General features: G+C 43.1%; 1 protein-coding gene across 2 annotated transcripts; it reads left to right on the forward strand.

Moving 5' to 3' along the window:
- The first annotated feature begins 3,715 nt into the window (after positions 1-3,715).
- Positions 3,716-11,454, forward strand: RFC2 (replication factor C subunit 2). Of its 2 annotated transcripts, none has more exons than XM_072882453.1 (11): positions 3,716-3,978; positions 4,822-4,891; positions 5,559-5,600; positions 6,019-6,125; positions 7,308-7,409; positions 8,024-8,124; positions 8,842-8,999; positions 9,369-9,434; positions 9,928-10,008; positions 10,356-10,469; positions 11,150-11,454. In XM_072882453.1, the coding sequence occupies exons 1-11, from the start codon at positions 3,857-3,859 to the stop codon at positions 11,258-11,260; spliced, it is 1,074 nt and encodes a 357-aa protein (XP_072738554.1). In that variant the 5' UTR covers positions 3,716-3,856; the 3' UTR covers positions 11,261-11,454. The 2 variants fall into 2 exon arrangements, with proteins under 2 accessions (XP_072738554.1, XP_072738555.1); XM_072882454.1 differs by lacking the exon at positions 3,716-3,978 and adding an exon at positions 4,235-4,360.
- The last annotated feature ends 1,944 nt before the right edge of the window (positions 11,455-13,398 follow it).

Genomic DNA, 13,398 nt, shown 5'->3' on the forward strand with positions numbered 1-13,398 from the left:
GGTCTGTGACTTGCCTCACTTCTAGCAGTATGAATTTCCTAACTGCAGACTAAGACAGCATGCTGCTTATAATTTCATGTGACAGCATTAAAAAAACATCTAAAGGTATTTAATGAAAATGTAAAAAGCAATGAGATGCCGTAAACAAAAGCGCTCAGGTAACAGGGCGGGCAGATGTCATGCTGTATTTACCCAGACTGTTCTGGTGAGCTGCCATTGCTCTGCAGCTCCTAGAGATGCTAACGAGAGAGGAAGGATGAGGCAGTGGATGGGGAAATAAACTAGGAGATGGCAGTGTGCTGGTGGAGAGTGAGTGTGTGACCTCAGCCATTATATTTAGGAAGAAATTTTAAATGGCATACATAACATTAGCTCAGGTCAGCACAACTGTACCTCCCAGGGACAGTCTCTAGATAAATACATGAAGAATGGAGGGTGCTATGATGCTACAAGAACAAAATAATATCCTGCGTATAATGACAATGTCATCCCTGGTTTTGCTCTTAGAGCTCAAGCATGGCAGCTCTACAGGAATCAGGGCCCCTGTCAGTCTGGGTGCAGACATGTCAAGCCCATGAAACCCCCTAACACAGTGATGCCCTATTTCATAAAGCACCAGTCCAGCCTCCCTTCTAACCACCCCATCATTACTTTTGCTCCTGGTACTTGTACCAGCTTTGCTTTATGCTTTCAGCCTCAGTGAACACAAGATAAAATGGTTGGTAGCATCAGAATTCGTTCCACTGTCTCCAACCTGTGTGAAAGGGAGAGCGAGCAAACAGGGAATAGCCTCAAAGGGGACTGCAAGCTCCGCATTTCCCTGGCAGCAAGACCATCTGTGCTACGTGACCTACTTGTGGCTGCTGAACAACAGCACGCTGCACTAGGAGGTGACAGCTTTAACAGAGACTGCAGGGCTGCTGGGGACGGGGAACGGACAGCCGAAGGAACTTCGCACTTCTCTTAAGCCTGTAATTTAAGGTCTCAGCCCCTGGCCTTTTAGACCTGGTGGATAACGTGTATTGGTGTTAGACCTAACGATAACAGTAAGCTGAACTCGCAGATTTAACCCAAAAGCAAAATGACCTTGAATACTAAACAGTTCTCCTCTCCCTCCCAAAACCACTGTATATAAGAAATTTCTTATTACTTATCTGTAGTGAATATGCAGTACAGAGATATACTTTCACTAACGATTGCCTGAAATTAGTTTCTTCTCTTATCCTTTATTTCTACTGTCTTCTGGATTTCACACCTCACATCCCCCATCATAATTTCATCACTGTTGCTCTTCGCTGCCTTCAACTACTGCCGCACTTTTAATATCTTCACTAACTTCAACTTCTTGTTCAGACTCAAAACAAGCTATCCTCAGTTTCACCAACCATAGCATGCAAAACAGCAATTCTTTTGCCACAACTTCTGCATTTACCCAACCCTCTGATGAAAACTGTTGCATTGGGCTTTAGTTTCCCTGTAGGGGCTAGAGCACGAGCCCTTGACTGGAGCTGATCCAAGAAGAGCCTCCGTATGGTCGTTAAAGGAATTGTTCCCTACATCAAGCACCTGCAGCTGGGACTTCCTTGCTCCTGGGATGACCACAAGATCACTATTTATTTCTCTGATGGTGATCTCCATTACTAGTAGTAGATGCTGTTTGAATGCACCCAAGAGGAGCATTCCCTTTGCTAACTAAATCATTAGCAAAAAGCCTTTATCTGTACTCTATACTAATTACAAATACTTAGTAAGCTTTTCCTATATAACTTTTGGGGTGGGAGGGAGACAGGTCAGAAAGAATAATCTTAAATTCAGGGTTATTCTCCTTTCAGGAGAATACAGTACATCTACTGCATGCATGTGTATTTGGGCACTGTTGATGACACATCAAAAGAGTTCTGCCATTTCGGCACCAAATTTGGAATTCATTTTATCCTGGATGTATCCTGTGATCTCAACAGACAGACTCCAATAAAAACAGTTCACAATTTGGGACAGATGGGTTTTAAAACTCATGTAGGCTCAGGTCTGCCTATCCACCTGCCACACAGCCCTATCAATATTGTTGTGTCTTCAATAAATACTAGTTCTGTGTTTGGTAAACTGCAGAACCACTGTGGATAAGCGAGGAGTTACTGCCTACACAGGGGCTGCAGTGCTTTAGAAGATCGTACTCCAGAGAAACACACATTGCAACTGGTTTGCAGAAACATATCACAAAATCTGTCATCAGGCTCTCTGCAACAATTTGTATGAAGAGCCTTTCTTACTGTCCTTTGGGTGCTTATCAGGTGCAATCCTACACATATAGTGGGATAATTAAAGCTGGCCAGAGAAATTGTATCTTATCTAGAGGCTGGTAATTCCTAAGAGCATAACAACTGTTTAATTTGGCAAGAAACCAAAGCATGTGTGCTGTAGTGACAGACTTATGACCAGCAGTGCTGTATGCAGCTGCAGTATTTCACTGTCTCATGTTGGGCTCTGCTGAGTACTGCAGTAAGTTAAATCCAAAGACAAGAGTAACATAGTAAGTTTGAGTTATTACAGGAACAATGTATTCATCCAGTATGTGTGCTACAAACAGTCTGAATAATGAAAAAAATGCCGACTGTCTCACCCTCACATGCCACATAATTGTGTTGTTATTTAATTTTCTACGCTACCTCCAATGGAGACAAAGTTAATCCACAGTTAATTCAGCCAGCCATGTAAAGGCTGCAGACCACTTACAATTTCACCCTTACATAACACTTGTCCTAAAACCACTAGGAACCATGTACAGCTATTAATAAAAAAAATACACAAAACAAGATTAAAGTACTGGCCACCCTGCCTACATAAGAACTCAGATATGAGACTGCATTTTGCGTAACAGAAACGTCACCCTCCAGAGTTTGCCTTATGAGAAACTCAGCAAACTTTGTCACCGTCGAGCCACAAGCTAAACCAGTTCCAGAGGCTGAAGGGAATGCTCTCATCTGCAAACATCCATGTGCCAACCTCAAAACACCAACAGGCACTGACAATAACATTGCAATGCAAATGCTGTAGCAAGTGACAGGAAGTTACTCCCTTAGAAGAGCATCACTGCTCACACAGGGCTTCAAATATGATTAGTTCAAGTTCCTGCCTTACACCAATCGTAAATTAGAAACGCTTTCCAATGAATCAGAGCTCAGACTGAAGGGCACATCCCCTGCTCACTGAACTAACACAAATGTAATTGATTACGTGGAGCATAACCAGAGCTTAATGATCTATCAAGGCACCAGTAACTACTGGGGTTTACAACTAGGACTGATACCCAAATTCTAACGGTAGCACCAGAACCACACCCCTCCATTATAACATAACTACTTACGGTATTTTGTGATCTATCTTTTATTGTTTGCATTTTATAGGGGGAAATAAAGGTAGCTAGAAGAAGAAACAAAGGTTTAGACTCCTGAAGCACAAACATATTACTGTTTTTCTTGACACTTAACCAGTCAGTAGGGCAGGAAAAGCAGCCAGACTCCAAAACAGCCCAGCACAAGCCCACCCAGCCGTGCTGTGAGCGGCCCCACGCCTAACCGCCAGTCCCTCCCCAGCAAAGCCCAGCCCCACCGCCCCCAGGGCCCGGCCCGCCGCCTCCTCCCCGCCTCTGCTCAACGGTCTCACAGAGCTGCCGAGGCCGCCAGCAGAGCACCTACAGTGCCCACCCCCGGGAAGGCCGCCCCGGCCGCGCAGGGAGCGCGGGGAAGGACCCACCCGCCGGCCTGCGCCGTCCCGCCCCGCGAGGCGGGCCCGGGAGCGCGGCCCTCCCCTCACGGAGGCGGCGGGGAGACGGGGGGCCGGGCCAGCCGCCGGCGGCATGGACATGGAGGTGGAGGCCGCGGAGGACGAGAAAGCCGGGCCCGCGCCAGGAGAGAAGCGGGGATCCGCCGATCCCCCGGGGGCCGCTCCCGCCGCCGGCGGCCATTACGAGCTGCCCTGGTGAGCCACGGAGGCGGCGCGGCCTGCGCGCGGGAACAGCTGCGCGCGAGGGAGTCGGGGCGGCTCTTGAGCGCCTGCGAGATGGAGCCCGGGGAGGGAGGAAGGGCCGAGGGCGCGCGGCCATTGGTGCAGAGCGTGGCGGGAGGCGGGGCCTGGCGGGGCATAGCCTATGGAGCGAGAGGGGGGCGGGGCGCGCCCTTGGCGGGAAGGCGGGGGCTCGCGCAGCACTGGGCCTGTGTCCGCGCGGCGCCTCCGCTGAGGGGATCGTGGAGCCTGGCCCCGGCCCCGGCCCCGGGCGGGCCTGGCCGCTTAGGGCCTTCCCCCGTGCCCGCCGAGCTGCAGGAGCTGGGTCTGACTCGGAAGTGGAGGGGTCCTGGCAGCGGTGAGGGCTCTGCCTGCACCCTGTAACCTGCCAGGCAGGGCTGGGGCCTGTGAAGTGGGAGGGGGCGGAGGGCACCGGGCAGCCTAGGGTGGAAAGCAAGAAGTCCCTGTCGAGTCCAGACAAAGCCGGCCCTGCCTTGTGTTAACCTTAAGAGAGTGCACAGGGCGGCATCTCCTCTTAGCCCTGATACCAGACTGAGGCACCAACCTCGTGTCCAAGTTGAGCATGTTTTCCTTCCTTTTCCCTTTTTATACTAATCGCAGTAAAACAACCATTAAGGAATTAGTGTTGTGGAATCCTGCACTTGGCAATCAGGGAGCACCCTGCAGCGTTGGCACTAAAGACACATCAAGTCATCTTTGTCCCATGTTATCTTAATGTAATCCTCCATTTCTGTCAGTGTAAAGCACTATTAAAGTTTTATTAGACATGCTGAAGTGTGTGGGGTTTTACTTTTACAGGGTGGAAAAATACAGACCCATGAAATTATGTGAAATAGTTGGAAATGAAGATACTGTGAGCAGGTTGGAGGTGTGTAGCTGTCCCTTTATCTTTTTATGGGTTAGCTCAAAAAACATTATTCTGCATACAGCCATAGACCAGTAAAAGCACTTTTATATTTTTACATCCATACTTGAGTATGTGGAAAAAACCTTTCTGATTTACTTAAGAAATTACACATTTTAGGACATGTTTGAGTGGTGTTCTAAGGAAATACAGCATCTTGAACTGGGATATTGTTTAAATTGGCCCTGCTTTGATACAACTTAGAAAATGTGTAGCTATTATAATAATATTGTTTCAATGAATACATATAATTTATATAACAACAAAAAGAAACATAAATATAATTTTTTCTGGAAGAAGATTATTTTCCTTGACAAATTAATTTGTAAACACAGTATTTGTTAACAGAAAGTTTATACTAGCAAACATATAACAGATGCAAAGGAAAGGCAAGAGCAGTAAAGACCTGTGGGATTAAGTGCTTTTAAGTTTTTCCATACTATTCTAGGGACTGACTTCTAATGGTTCAAATAAAAAAAAAATACAAAAGCAGCAAGGTCCAAAAAAATGAAAGCAGGAGGGAAGAAAAGAATGGGTTAGCTCTGTTTCTCATGCTTAAAATAGAATAGAATTGGAAACTATTTGTTCCCACTATTTTCTTATATCATTTTTTCTTATTGTTCTTTCTTAGGTCTTTGCAAAAGAGGGGAACGTACCAAATATTATAATTGCTGTAAGTATTGCTGTGTTGTACTGTGTTTCACTGTGTTGGTCCTGGCTTCTGAAATCTAGCCACAATAGCCTCCCAGTATAGATTTGCATTGTGCCTCAATGTATTGGTAAGAGCGATGTTGATTGTATGGTCACCGAGGAGCGGTCTTGACAGAATACACAAGTAGTGAACAGCCTTCTGTTAAATACTAACTTGGCCCTCAGGTGCCTATTGAAGCATGTCTTGTGCTTCTTTCTCCCTACAGCGTTGCTCTCCTCTCTTGGAGGCAGGATCCTGAACTCAGGCAGCCTCTGGTCTGAAGTTCTCTCTGCAGTTCCTCTGTGGCAGCTGTTTTTCATGACTGAGGACTTTTGTAGAGAGTACAGCTTAGAAAATGACATTAAACTTACCAGCAATTGCTGCATTGTTGCATTTCTAGGGTCCCCCAGGAACAGGTAAAACCACCAGTATCCTCTGCTTGGCTCGTGCTCTGCTTGGTCCTGCATTAAAGGATGCTGTTTTGGAGCTGAATGCCTCAAATGACAGGTGAGAATGAATAAACTTTATTATACTTTTAATGAAGAAGCAAGTATCCATTTTTCTTTTTTGTTCAACTTGGGCTGGCTTGATAGGCTTAATGCTGTATTAGTACTTATTTTAATACAGTTTTTCCAGCTAAAAGTTAGGCAATCTTTGGTGTCCAACTATCAACATAGATATTATTACTTGATGTTTTATAAACTTGATACTTTAATGCACAAAAATAGAAACAGATGGAGTGCAGAATCCATAATGGTACTGTTTTCCTGAATTTACTTTAAAGAGTTAAGCTTCCAGCATTCATGAAGATCCTCCTAAGAATGAGGAGTGAGCAAGTTGTTTGTAATGAAACTCTTCAGTGCTTAGGAAAAAAAGTTAAGTGGTAGAAATTAAGGCTATAAGGGCAGTTGGGGATTAAAATGTAGGATAAGGGTGTTAGGTACGTAGAGGACACTGACTCTACCCCGAGGATCAGGCACTAAGGGCTGATTATATTTCCCAAGTTCTGTAGCAGACCTGTCTTTAGAATACTTTAGGTATTCTGAGGACATTTCCTAGAGGGTTGTTTGAGAGTACAATACTTTTTACCTGCCTTTGTTAATGCCAGTTACAGAAGAGCTATAGAATCACAACATTCATTTTATAAACATATCAAAAAAGTGAAATCCTTTATTTTTAAAAGTAAAGTCTCTTTAAAGTCCCTTTGTTGGGACTCTGTCTAGGAAAACACCCGTGTTGTACTAAAATGATGCAGTCTGTCCAGCTGTTTTTCTTAAACTCTTCTGAGTTATAGCTGGGTCTGTAGGTGTAGCTGTGTGAAGTTCTGGCAAAGTAGCAAAGCAGTATTAAACAGTTCTGCCCTTGTTCATTTATTACCCCTACCTTTTGCCAAACATAAGTAATTTTGTGGCAGTCCTGTAAGGTTACTGATATATATACACTGATACTGTTAAATTATTTTTTCAAAGCCTCCAAAAATGAGGACTATTGGTGTTTAAATCTGAATCAGTTAAGCAGTCTGGCTTACAGCATGGTTTCACAACAGTTATACTGGCTCAGCTGAAGGGCCAGGAACAAACAGCGGGAGAATAGGGAGCTCAGGAGCGCTTCAGCCACTGTGGCTGATGAATAAAATCCATTATGTAATTTCACCCACCTGATCATGAATCACTTGAATTACTGTTCCAGAGGCATTGATGTTGTGAGAAACAAAATCAAAATGTTTGCCCAGCAAAAGGTCACCCTTCCAAAAGGTCGGCATAAAATAATCATCCTTGATGAAGCAGACAGGTACGTAGTTTTTTTCTTGACCTCAGCTACCGTGTGAAATGTGTTGCATCTATCTTGTCTGCAGAGTTGCTGTCTTGGACAATCTTAGATGTTTCTATCAGGCTATCAAAATAATTCGTTAGGAAATAAATATGCATTGAACAGCATTCTTATGAGATTACTCATATCAAGCAGAGATCATTGCTTCAAAGGAGATACTGAATATTGGGGTGAAACACTTTGTGATTTAGCTGGATATGAAATAGCATCTTCCAGTTTACTGGCTTTATCCCTTGGAAAAGAGACTGGCTTACATAGACAATTTCACTGGATGAAAATGGGACATTCTCCTCCATCTGCATATAAGTAGTAGTATTCTTAGTGGTATTCTTCAGAGTATTAATGATTTATTTTTGTGTGTTAGTTTTATGGAGGTCTCAGTGACTACCTGCATTGCAGGGTGATTTGTTCACATGACTAGAAAAAGCTGTTTAGTTTATCCCGCCAGAATATCAAGTAATTTACAAAGCACTGTTTAATATCAGTAAACTCTGAAGCCTGTAAAAAAATAGTTATTAGGCTGCACCTATAAGTCAGTGAAGGGCAAAATCTGTCCTAACTCTTTTCTCCCCCAGCATGACAGATGGAGCACAGCAAGCATTGAGAAGAACGATGGAAATTTATTCCAAAACAACACGCTTCGCACTTGCGTGCAATGCCTCTGACAAAATCATAGGTAAAGTGCTGCTAGTCCCTGGGAGTTTTTGTCGTATGTTCTCCATACTGTTGGCTAACTTCCAAGGCAGTTCTCAGAAATACCTTGGACCTGCTCATTGCAAGAAACCATGGTAGTTCTGAAAAATCAAACCACCTGTACATCCAGCTAGTAAAAGAAGAGTGTATTTGTGTGGCTGGTGAACCCTCTGAACAGCTGTTTTTGATGGATAGTGCTATGCATGACTGCAGAAGCAGATTTCCCATACTTTGGGCTTAATCTCCATGCAATTCTGCTACAGTTTAAGATGTTTGATGTATTGTTTACTGGGTATTGAACACCTTTTGTTGTCCTTTCTGAAACATGATCTTTAAGTTTGCCTATAGGCTAACGCATTGTAGACCTTTAGACTTTTCTTGTTTAGCCGTTAAAATAGCATGATAAACATATACATTCAGAAAACCAGGAGAACAGAAGCAGCTGAGCTTCATATATATTTGCACATATCTGGGAAAACTCAAGTAGCACATCTGGGCTCAAGTGAAGGACTATAACAATTGTATATGCTTAAGGAGATGCTATATTCCGTTTGGAGCTGACATAGTCTTTTTCTTTAAAAGGTGACAAATGAAGAGTTGGAAACTGAGATAGCTTTTTCCAAGATGAAAACAAATGTGTTTTGGTTTTTTTTTTTTTGAGAAAAAGAGGGAAATGCTAATTACACATCTCTGTCTTCAGAACCTATTCAATCCCGGTGTGCGGTGCTGCGTTATACCAAGCTGACAGATTCACAAATCCTTGCAAGGCTACTGAAAATTGTTGAGAAAGAGGATGTACCATATACAGATGATGGACTAGAAGCCATTATCTTTACAGCCCAAGGAGATATGAGACAGGTAAAAGAAGAAAGGCAACGAAACAAAGGCTTCTGTTTAAAGCAAAAAAACCTTTGAATTCTGGCGCTCAAGGATTTATCTTTGGAGAGTTGAAGCAAAGGGGATGTGACCTGTGGCACAACAGTAACTAAACTATTTGGCTTAGTGAGGTTTTAAAGCTGATCTGCTCCTTAAAAGTGAATTGGTGGGAACTGGATGCCAAATTTGTGGGAGGAAACAAAGTCTGCATACATTTGTGGTTTACTCTGTTGCTTCATTGAAAACTGCTTATTTGGCATCATTTTCTGAAAAGTGTATTTCATTGTGAGGAGGGGATTGAGAAGCAGAGCACTTCAGAAAATAAATGAAGTCTTATTTTTTCTTTCACAGGCATTAAACAACTTACAGTCCACATATTCTGGATTTGGCTTTATAAACAGTGAAAATGTCTTTAAGGTTAGTAATTGTGTAAAACAGTGATGCTAGAAGTTTAGCACTACAGCTGTGTGAGAACTTCCATTAGATATATAAGCCTTGAAAGTGCTCTGCCAGTTTGCAGACAGCACTACGTGTGCAGCAATTACAGCATTAGGCTGTAAAAAAGTGCATGTGCCTTTTCAAAAGGGAGAGCGCGCTAGCAGTCCCTAATGGCACATCTGGGACTCTGTGGCTTTCCAGCTCTCTCAAAGCACACAAATCACATATCACTGGGAAATTTCCCAGCAGTTAACTTTTGAATCTGTTACTTGGGTGTTCTCATTTCGTGCTATTGAGTCTGCCATGGCAGGATAGCTGTGTCACCAGAAAAGTCCTAGTACTTAAAATTTACTCTGTATTATAGAATGTGTCTGATTCAGTACTTCAACTGTATAGAAGCTTGGTGAAAATACCAGGGGTTTAATGCAGAGTCTTCCAATATTTTGAAGTGTAATATTTCTCTTTGATATAGGTATGTGACGAGCCTCACCCTCTGCTTGTGAAAGAAATGATACAACACTGCGTAAATGCAAATATTGATGAAGCATACAAGGTTGGTTTTCATGTGTTGTGTCTGCATAGACAGACACTTCTCCTCTACAGAATTCTTGTTTGTTTTGAAGAATTGACGGTGTGTGTTGTTTTTTAAGATAAGGGCAATACGATGCAGATGAGTTGATGAATTAAATCCTTTTTATGCAGGGGTCTGTTCAGATGAATAAGCCAACAAGCAAAAAAACCAAGTTGTATGGAAATTACTTGCTAAATAATTAAGGTTAAGTCGTTTGATAAATAGTACACGCAGTTCCAGTAGTTACATACAGCTGCTCCAAAAGTGAATATACTTGACTCACCTGATAGGTTTTGCAGATAAATGAGGGATTATTCTTGCCTGCACAGATTCTTGCCCACCTGTGGCGACTTGGATACTCTCCAGAAGATGTGATTGGCAACATCTTCCGTGTATGTAAAACCTTTCAAATGCCAGAATATCTGAAACTGGAATTTATCAAGGTTAGTACTATCCTAGTTCCCGGTGGGGTCTTTTGGGCCTTTTTAAGAAGAGGATGTGATCCCTAATACAGGGGCAGCCTCAGGATTTTCTCTTTGAGATTTACTAAATATTGGTGCGAAAAAAGTATTTCCTAACTTCTTATTACTGCTTTCTTTCCCACTCTGCATCACGAGTTTGTCAGTAGGAATGGTCACTTGAACTTTAAAGTCTAACCACCCATAGAAGTGCCAAAAGGCACTTTAGTGATCAACTAGAATTAATAACAAACGTAACGCTGGCTGCATTTATTGTTTACATCAAAGCCTCAAATAACTCCTTGAGAACTTTCTTCAAGCGCATACTTGATTCTAGTCCAATAGATAATAAAATATTCAATTATATTAACAACCAGTTGACGAGTGGTAAACTGGTGTAATGGAATCACTCTTCAGATTTAAAACCTGTCCTCAAATATATGCACCTTGCTCCTTACACAAAGGAATTGGGGAAATAAAGGCTTTGATTTTTTAAAAAAAGAAGAAAGTGCATTCTAGTTGCTCTACATGAGAAGATGTGCTTCTCTTAAGTTCGAGTGACTCTGAAGTTGGTCTCTTAGCAGTAAAGCATGTGTTCTATTTAGTCATACTATACATAGTCCGAGAGAGAAAACAGAAGATTTTACAAATGTCTTTATCACCAGGAAATCGGGTACACTCATATGAAGATAGCAGAAGGTGTGAACTCACTTTTACAAATGGCTGGACTGCTGGCCAGGCTGTGTCAGAAGACCGCAGCCCCTGCAGCAAGTTAGATATTTCACTGAGCTGAAGCCTGGGTTCTGGAAGGTGATGGCCTGGCACGTAAGGTCAGCAGCTCCGTGTGTCCCCTGCATTCTGCATGCAAAGAGCCTGTTCCCTTGGTTTTGCTAAACTGCAGAAAAATAATTAGGTTCTATTGTAAAAATGTTTTGTACTTTATGTAGACCAATAAAGCTTTAAAATTTACTTTGACACAAGAACTCTTACCTGTTGTATAACTGAGGTAGAAGAGAGGACTGTGACAGGCCAGAGCAATAAGGTCTGTCTAGTGCACTCAACAAAACTGCTTATGTCAGTGGTACCGAGACCTAACAGCAGGAGAAACAAAAATTGAATCCCGTTGTTAGTGATTACACTTCAAGCCTGGTTGTGAGTGGTGGTCTCACCAAGACCAAGAAAGAAAAACTTCTGCACAAAATAAGGCATTTAATGAGGTTACAACCGAGGCATCCCGAGCAGGTGCCACTACTGGGTGCTATCGAGGGGCTGTGGGTAACGAAGATATTTTCACCAAACAGGAGACCTATTACACATTTCTTCATGGTGCCAGATATTTATTTTGGATATTTCTTTAAAAAATTTACCAAATGCTGGGATGCTCTGCATTTGAGTTCCCTTTTCTGTTCTTGCTGTCCAGGTTAGGCAGTGTCATTTTACTATAGTTTCAGCATACCAAAAAGCTACAGCATCATGCTTTCCTGTCTGTTCAGTTTTGGAAACCACCTTGCCGGTGCAGATGAGCAATAAAGTGTGAAAGGCAGAGTGAAAACAAATACAAACTGAATTTGACCACCTCCATATCAGATGTGAGATACGTGCCTCCAGGCAGAGCTATCTTAATATAATTAAGTACATTCTGATTATAGGAGTCAAACAAGCATGGTAGAGGTACAAGTTACTGGTGCCTGCACTTCACCCTCGCCGTTCTGTTGAAGTTTTCCACCCCAAGTATTCAGCTGCCCACACCACAGCTGTCTCAGTGCCAAATTGATCTGCACTGGCAGCATAAGTCGGCTTCAGTGTAAAGACTGGCCCCTGCACCGAAGCAGTGGCTGGTTACATCCTCCATTTCTCTGACGCAGGCCCAGGGGTAATGAGTTTCAGCAGCAAGAGCTGGTAGCACTGTAAATTGCCCCGTCAAGACTTTCTGCCGCTCCTCCGCCAGAGCCTGAAGACAAGTCTTTTTAAGTCAAAGTGCAGGAGAGCAAGTTAATTGACAGCTAAAGCGCAGGCACATTTGAGCTTGCTCCCAAATGGAATAAAGCAAACAGCTCTTAGAATAATGGATATAATAGTCAAAGTACATTCTTCCTTCACTAGATATTTGTTGAACTTACCTTTTGATTCTCAGCCAGTGAATTGTCACTCCTAGCACAAACACTGTTAAATATATGACTAATAATTTAGTATTAAGGGGCCTAAGCTGCTGAGTTCTCTACGGACACAGCATCACAGCTTTTGTCCCCAAAAGCTTTAATAAGGCACATCTAAAGAGTAGGTTAATTTTGCTTTGGCTGTACATCACAGCCAGCCTACTCTGTCTTTGCTTTCTAGTTAAATATGTTCACTGCTGAACAGGGACAGAAGAGGTGTTACAGTGGAGGTTTCATAAAATAGCACACGTCGCGTTAGGAGGACTCATAGGGCTGGTCCTTACCCCACTGGACGTACCTACCTGCGCATCGTCTGGTTTGCTGTGTTGGTGCCAGCAGAAGGGTGAGAAACATGGAGGGTCACAGTTCCTGTTCCTGCCTGCTTTAAGTGGTTTTCTTCTTGACTGTATTCAGTAGCTGCTTTTTAGCTCCAGTTTGGAGCCAACTCTTTCCTGGGCTAACCCTTTACAGCACTGGGGGGACATAATCACACTCACTTTTCCTAAGAGGAACAGTATCGATTCGAGATCTACCAGAGGTGGTTGCTCACCCTCTCCGAGTGCACAGCTACTGCTTTCCGGCAGCCAGCTAAGGCTCCCCAGCTCCATTCGAGAGCCGCACCAGCGGTGCCAAAACTACTTTTCTAATGCGTCTTAAATTGAAAACAGGAAGTGAATTGCTCACTTGGCTGCCTACCTAATGTGAGGAAAGAGATACATGGACCCAGGGGAGATGTCATTTCTCCCTGCATTATGTTC

This window comes from Ciconia boyciana, chromosome 17, assembly GCF_034638445.1.
Source record: "Ciconia boyciana chromosome 17, ASM3463844v1, whole genome shotgun sequence".
NCBI lineage: Eukaryota > Metazoa > Chordata > Aves > Ciconiiformes > Ciconiidae > Ciconia > Ciconia boyciana.

Coding starts and splice junctions, on each gene's coding strand:
- RFC2 (XM_072882453.1), top strand. CDS start 3,857: ATGGACATGGAGGTGGAGGCCGCGGAGGACGAGAAAGCCGGGCCCGCG. Junction 9,000..9,368: donor CCCAAGGAGATATGAGACAG/GTAAAAGAAGAA, acceptor TTTCTTTCACAG/GCATTAAACAACTTACAGTC. Junction 10,009..10,355: donor ATATTGATGAAGCATACAAG/GTTGGTTTTCAT, acceptor TTGCCTGCACAG/ATTCTTGCCCACCTGTGGCG.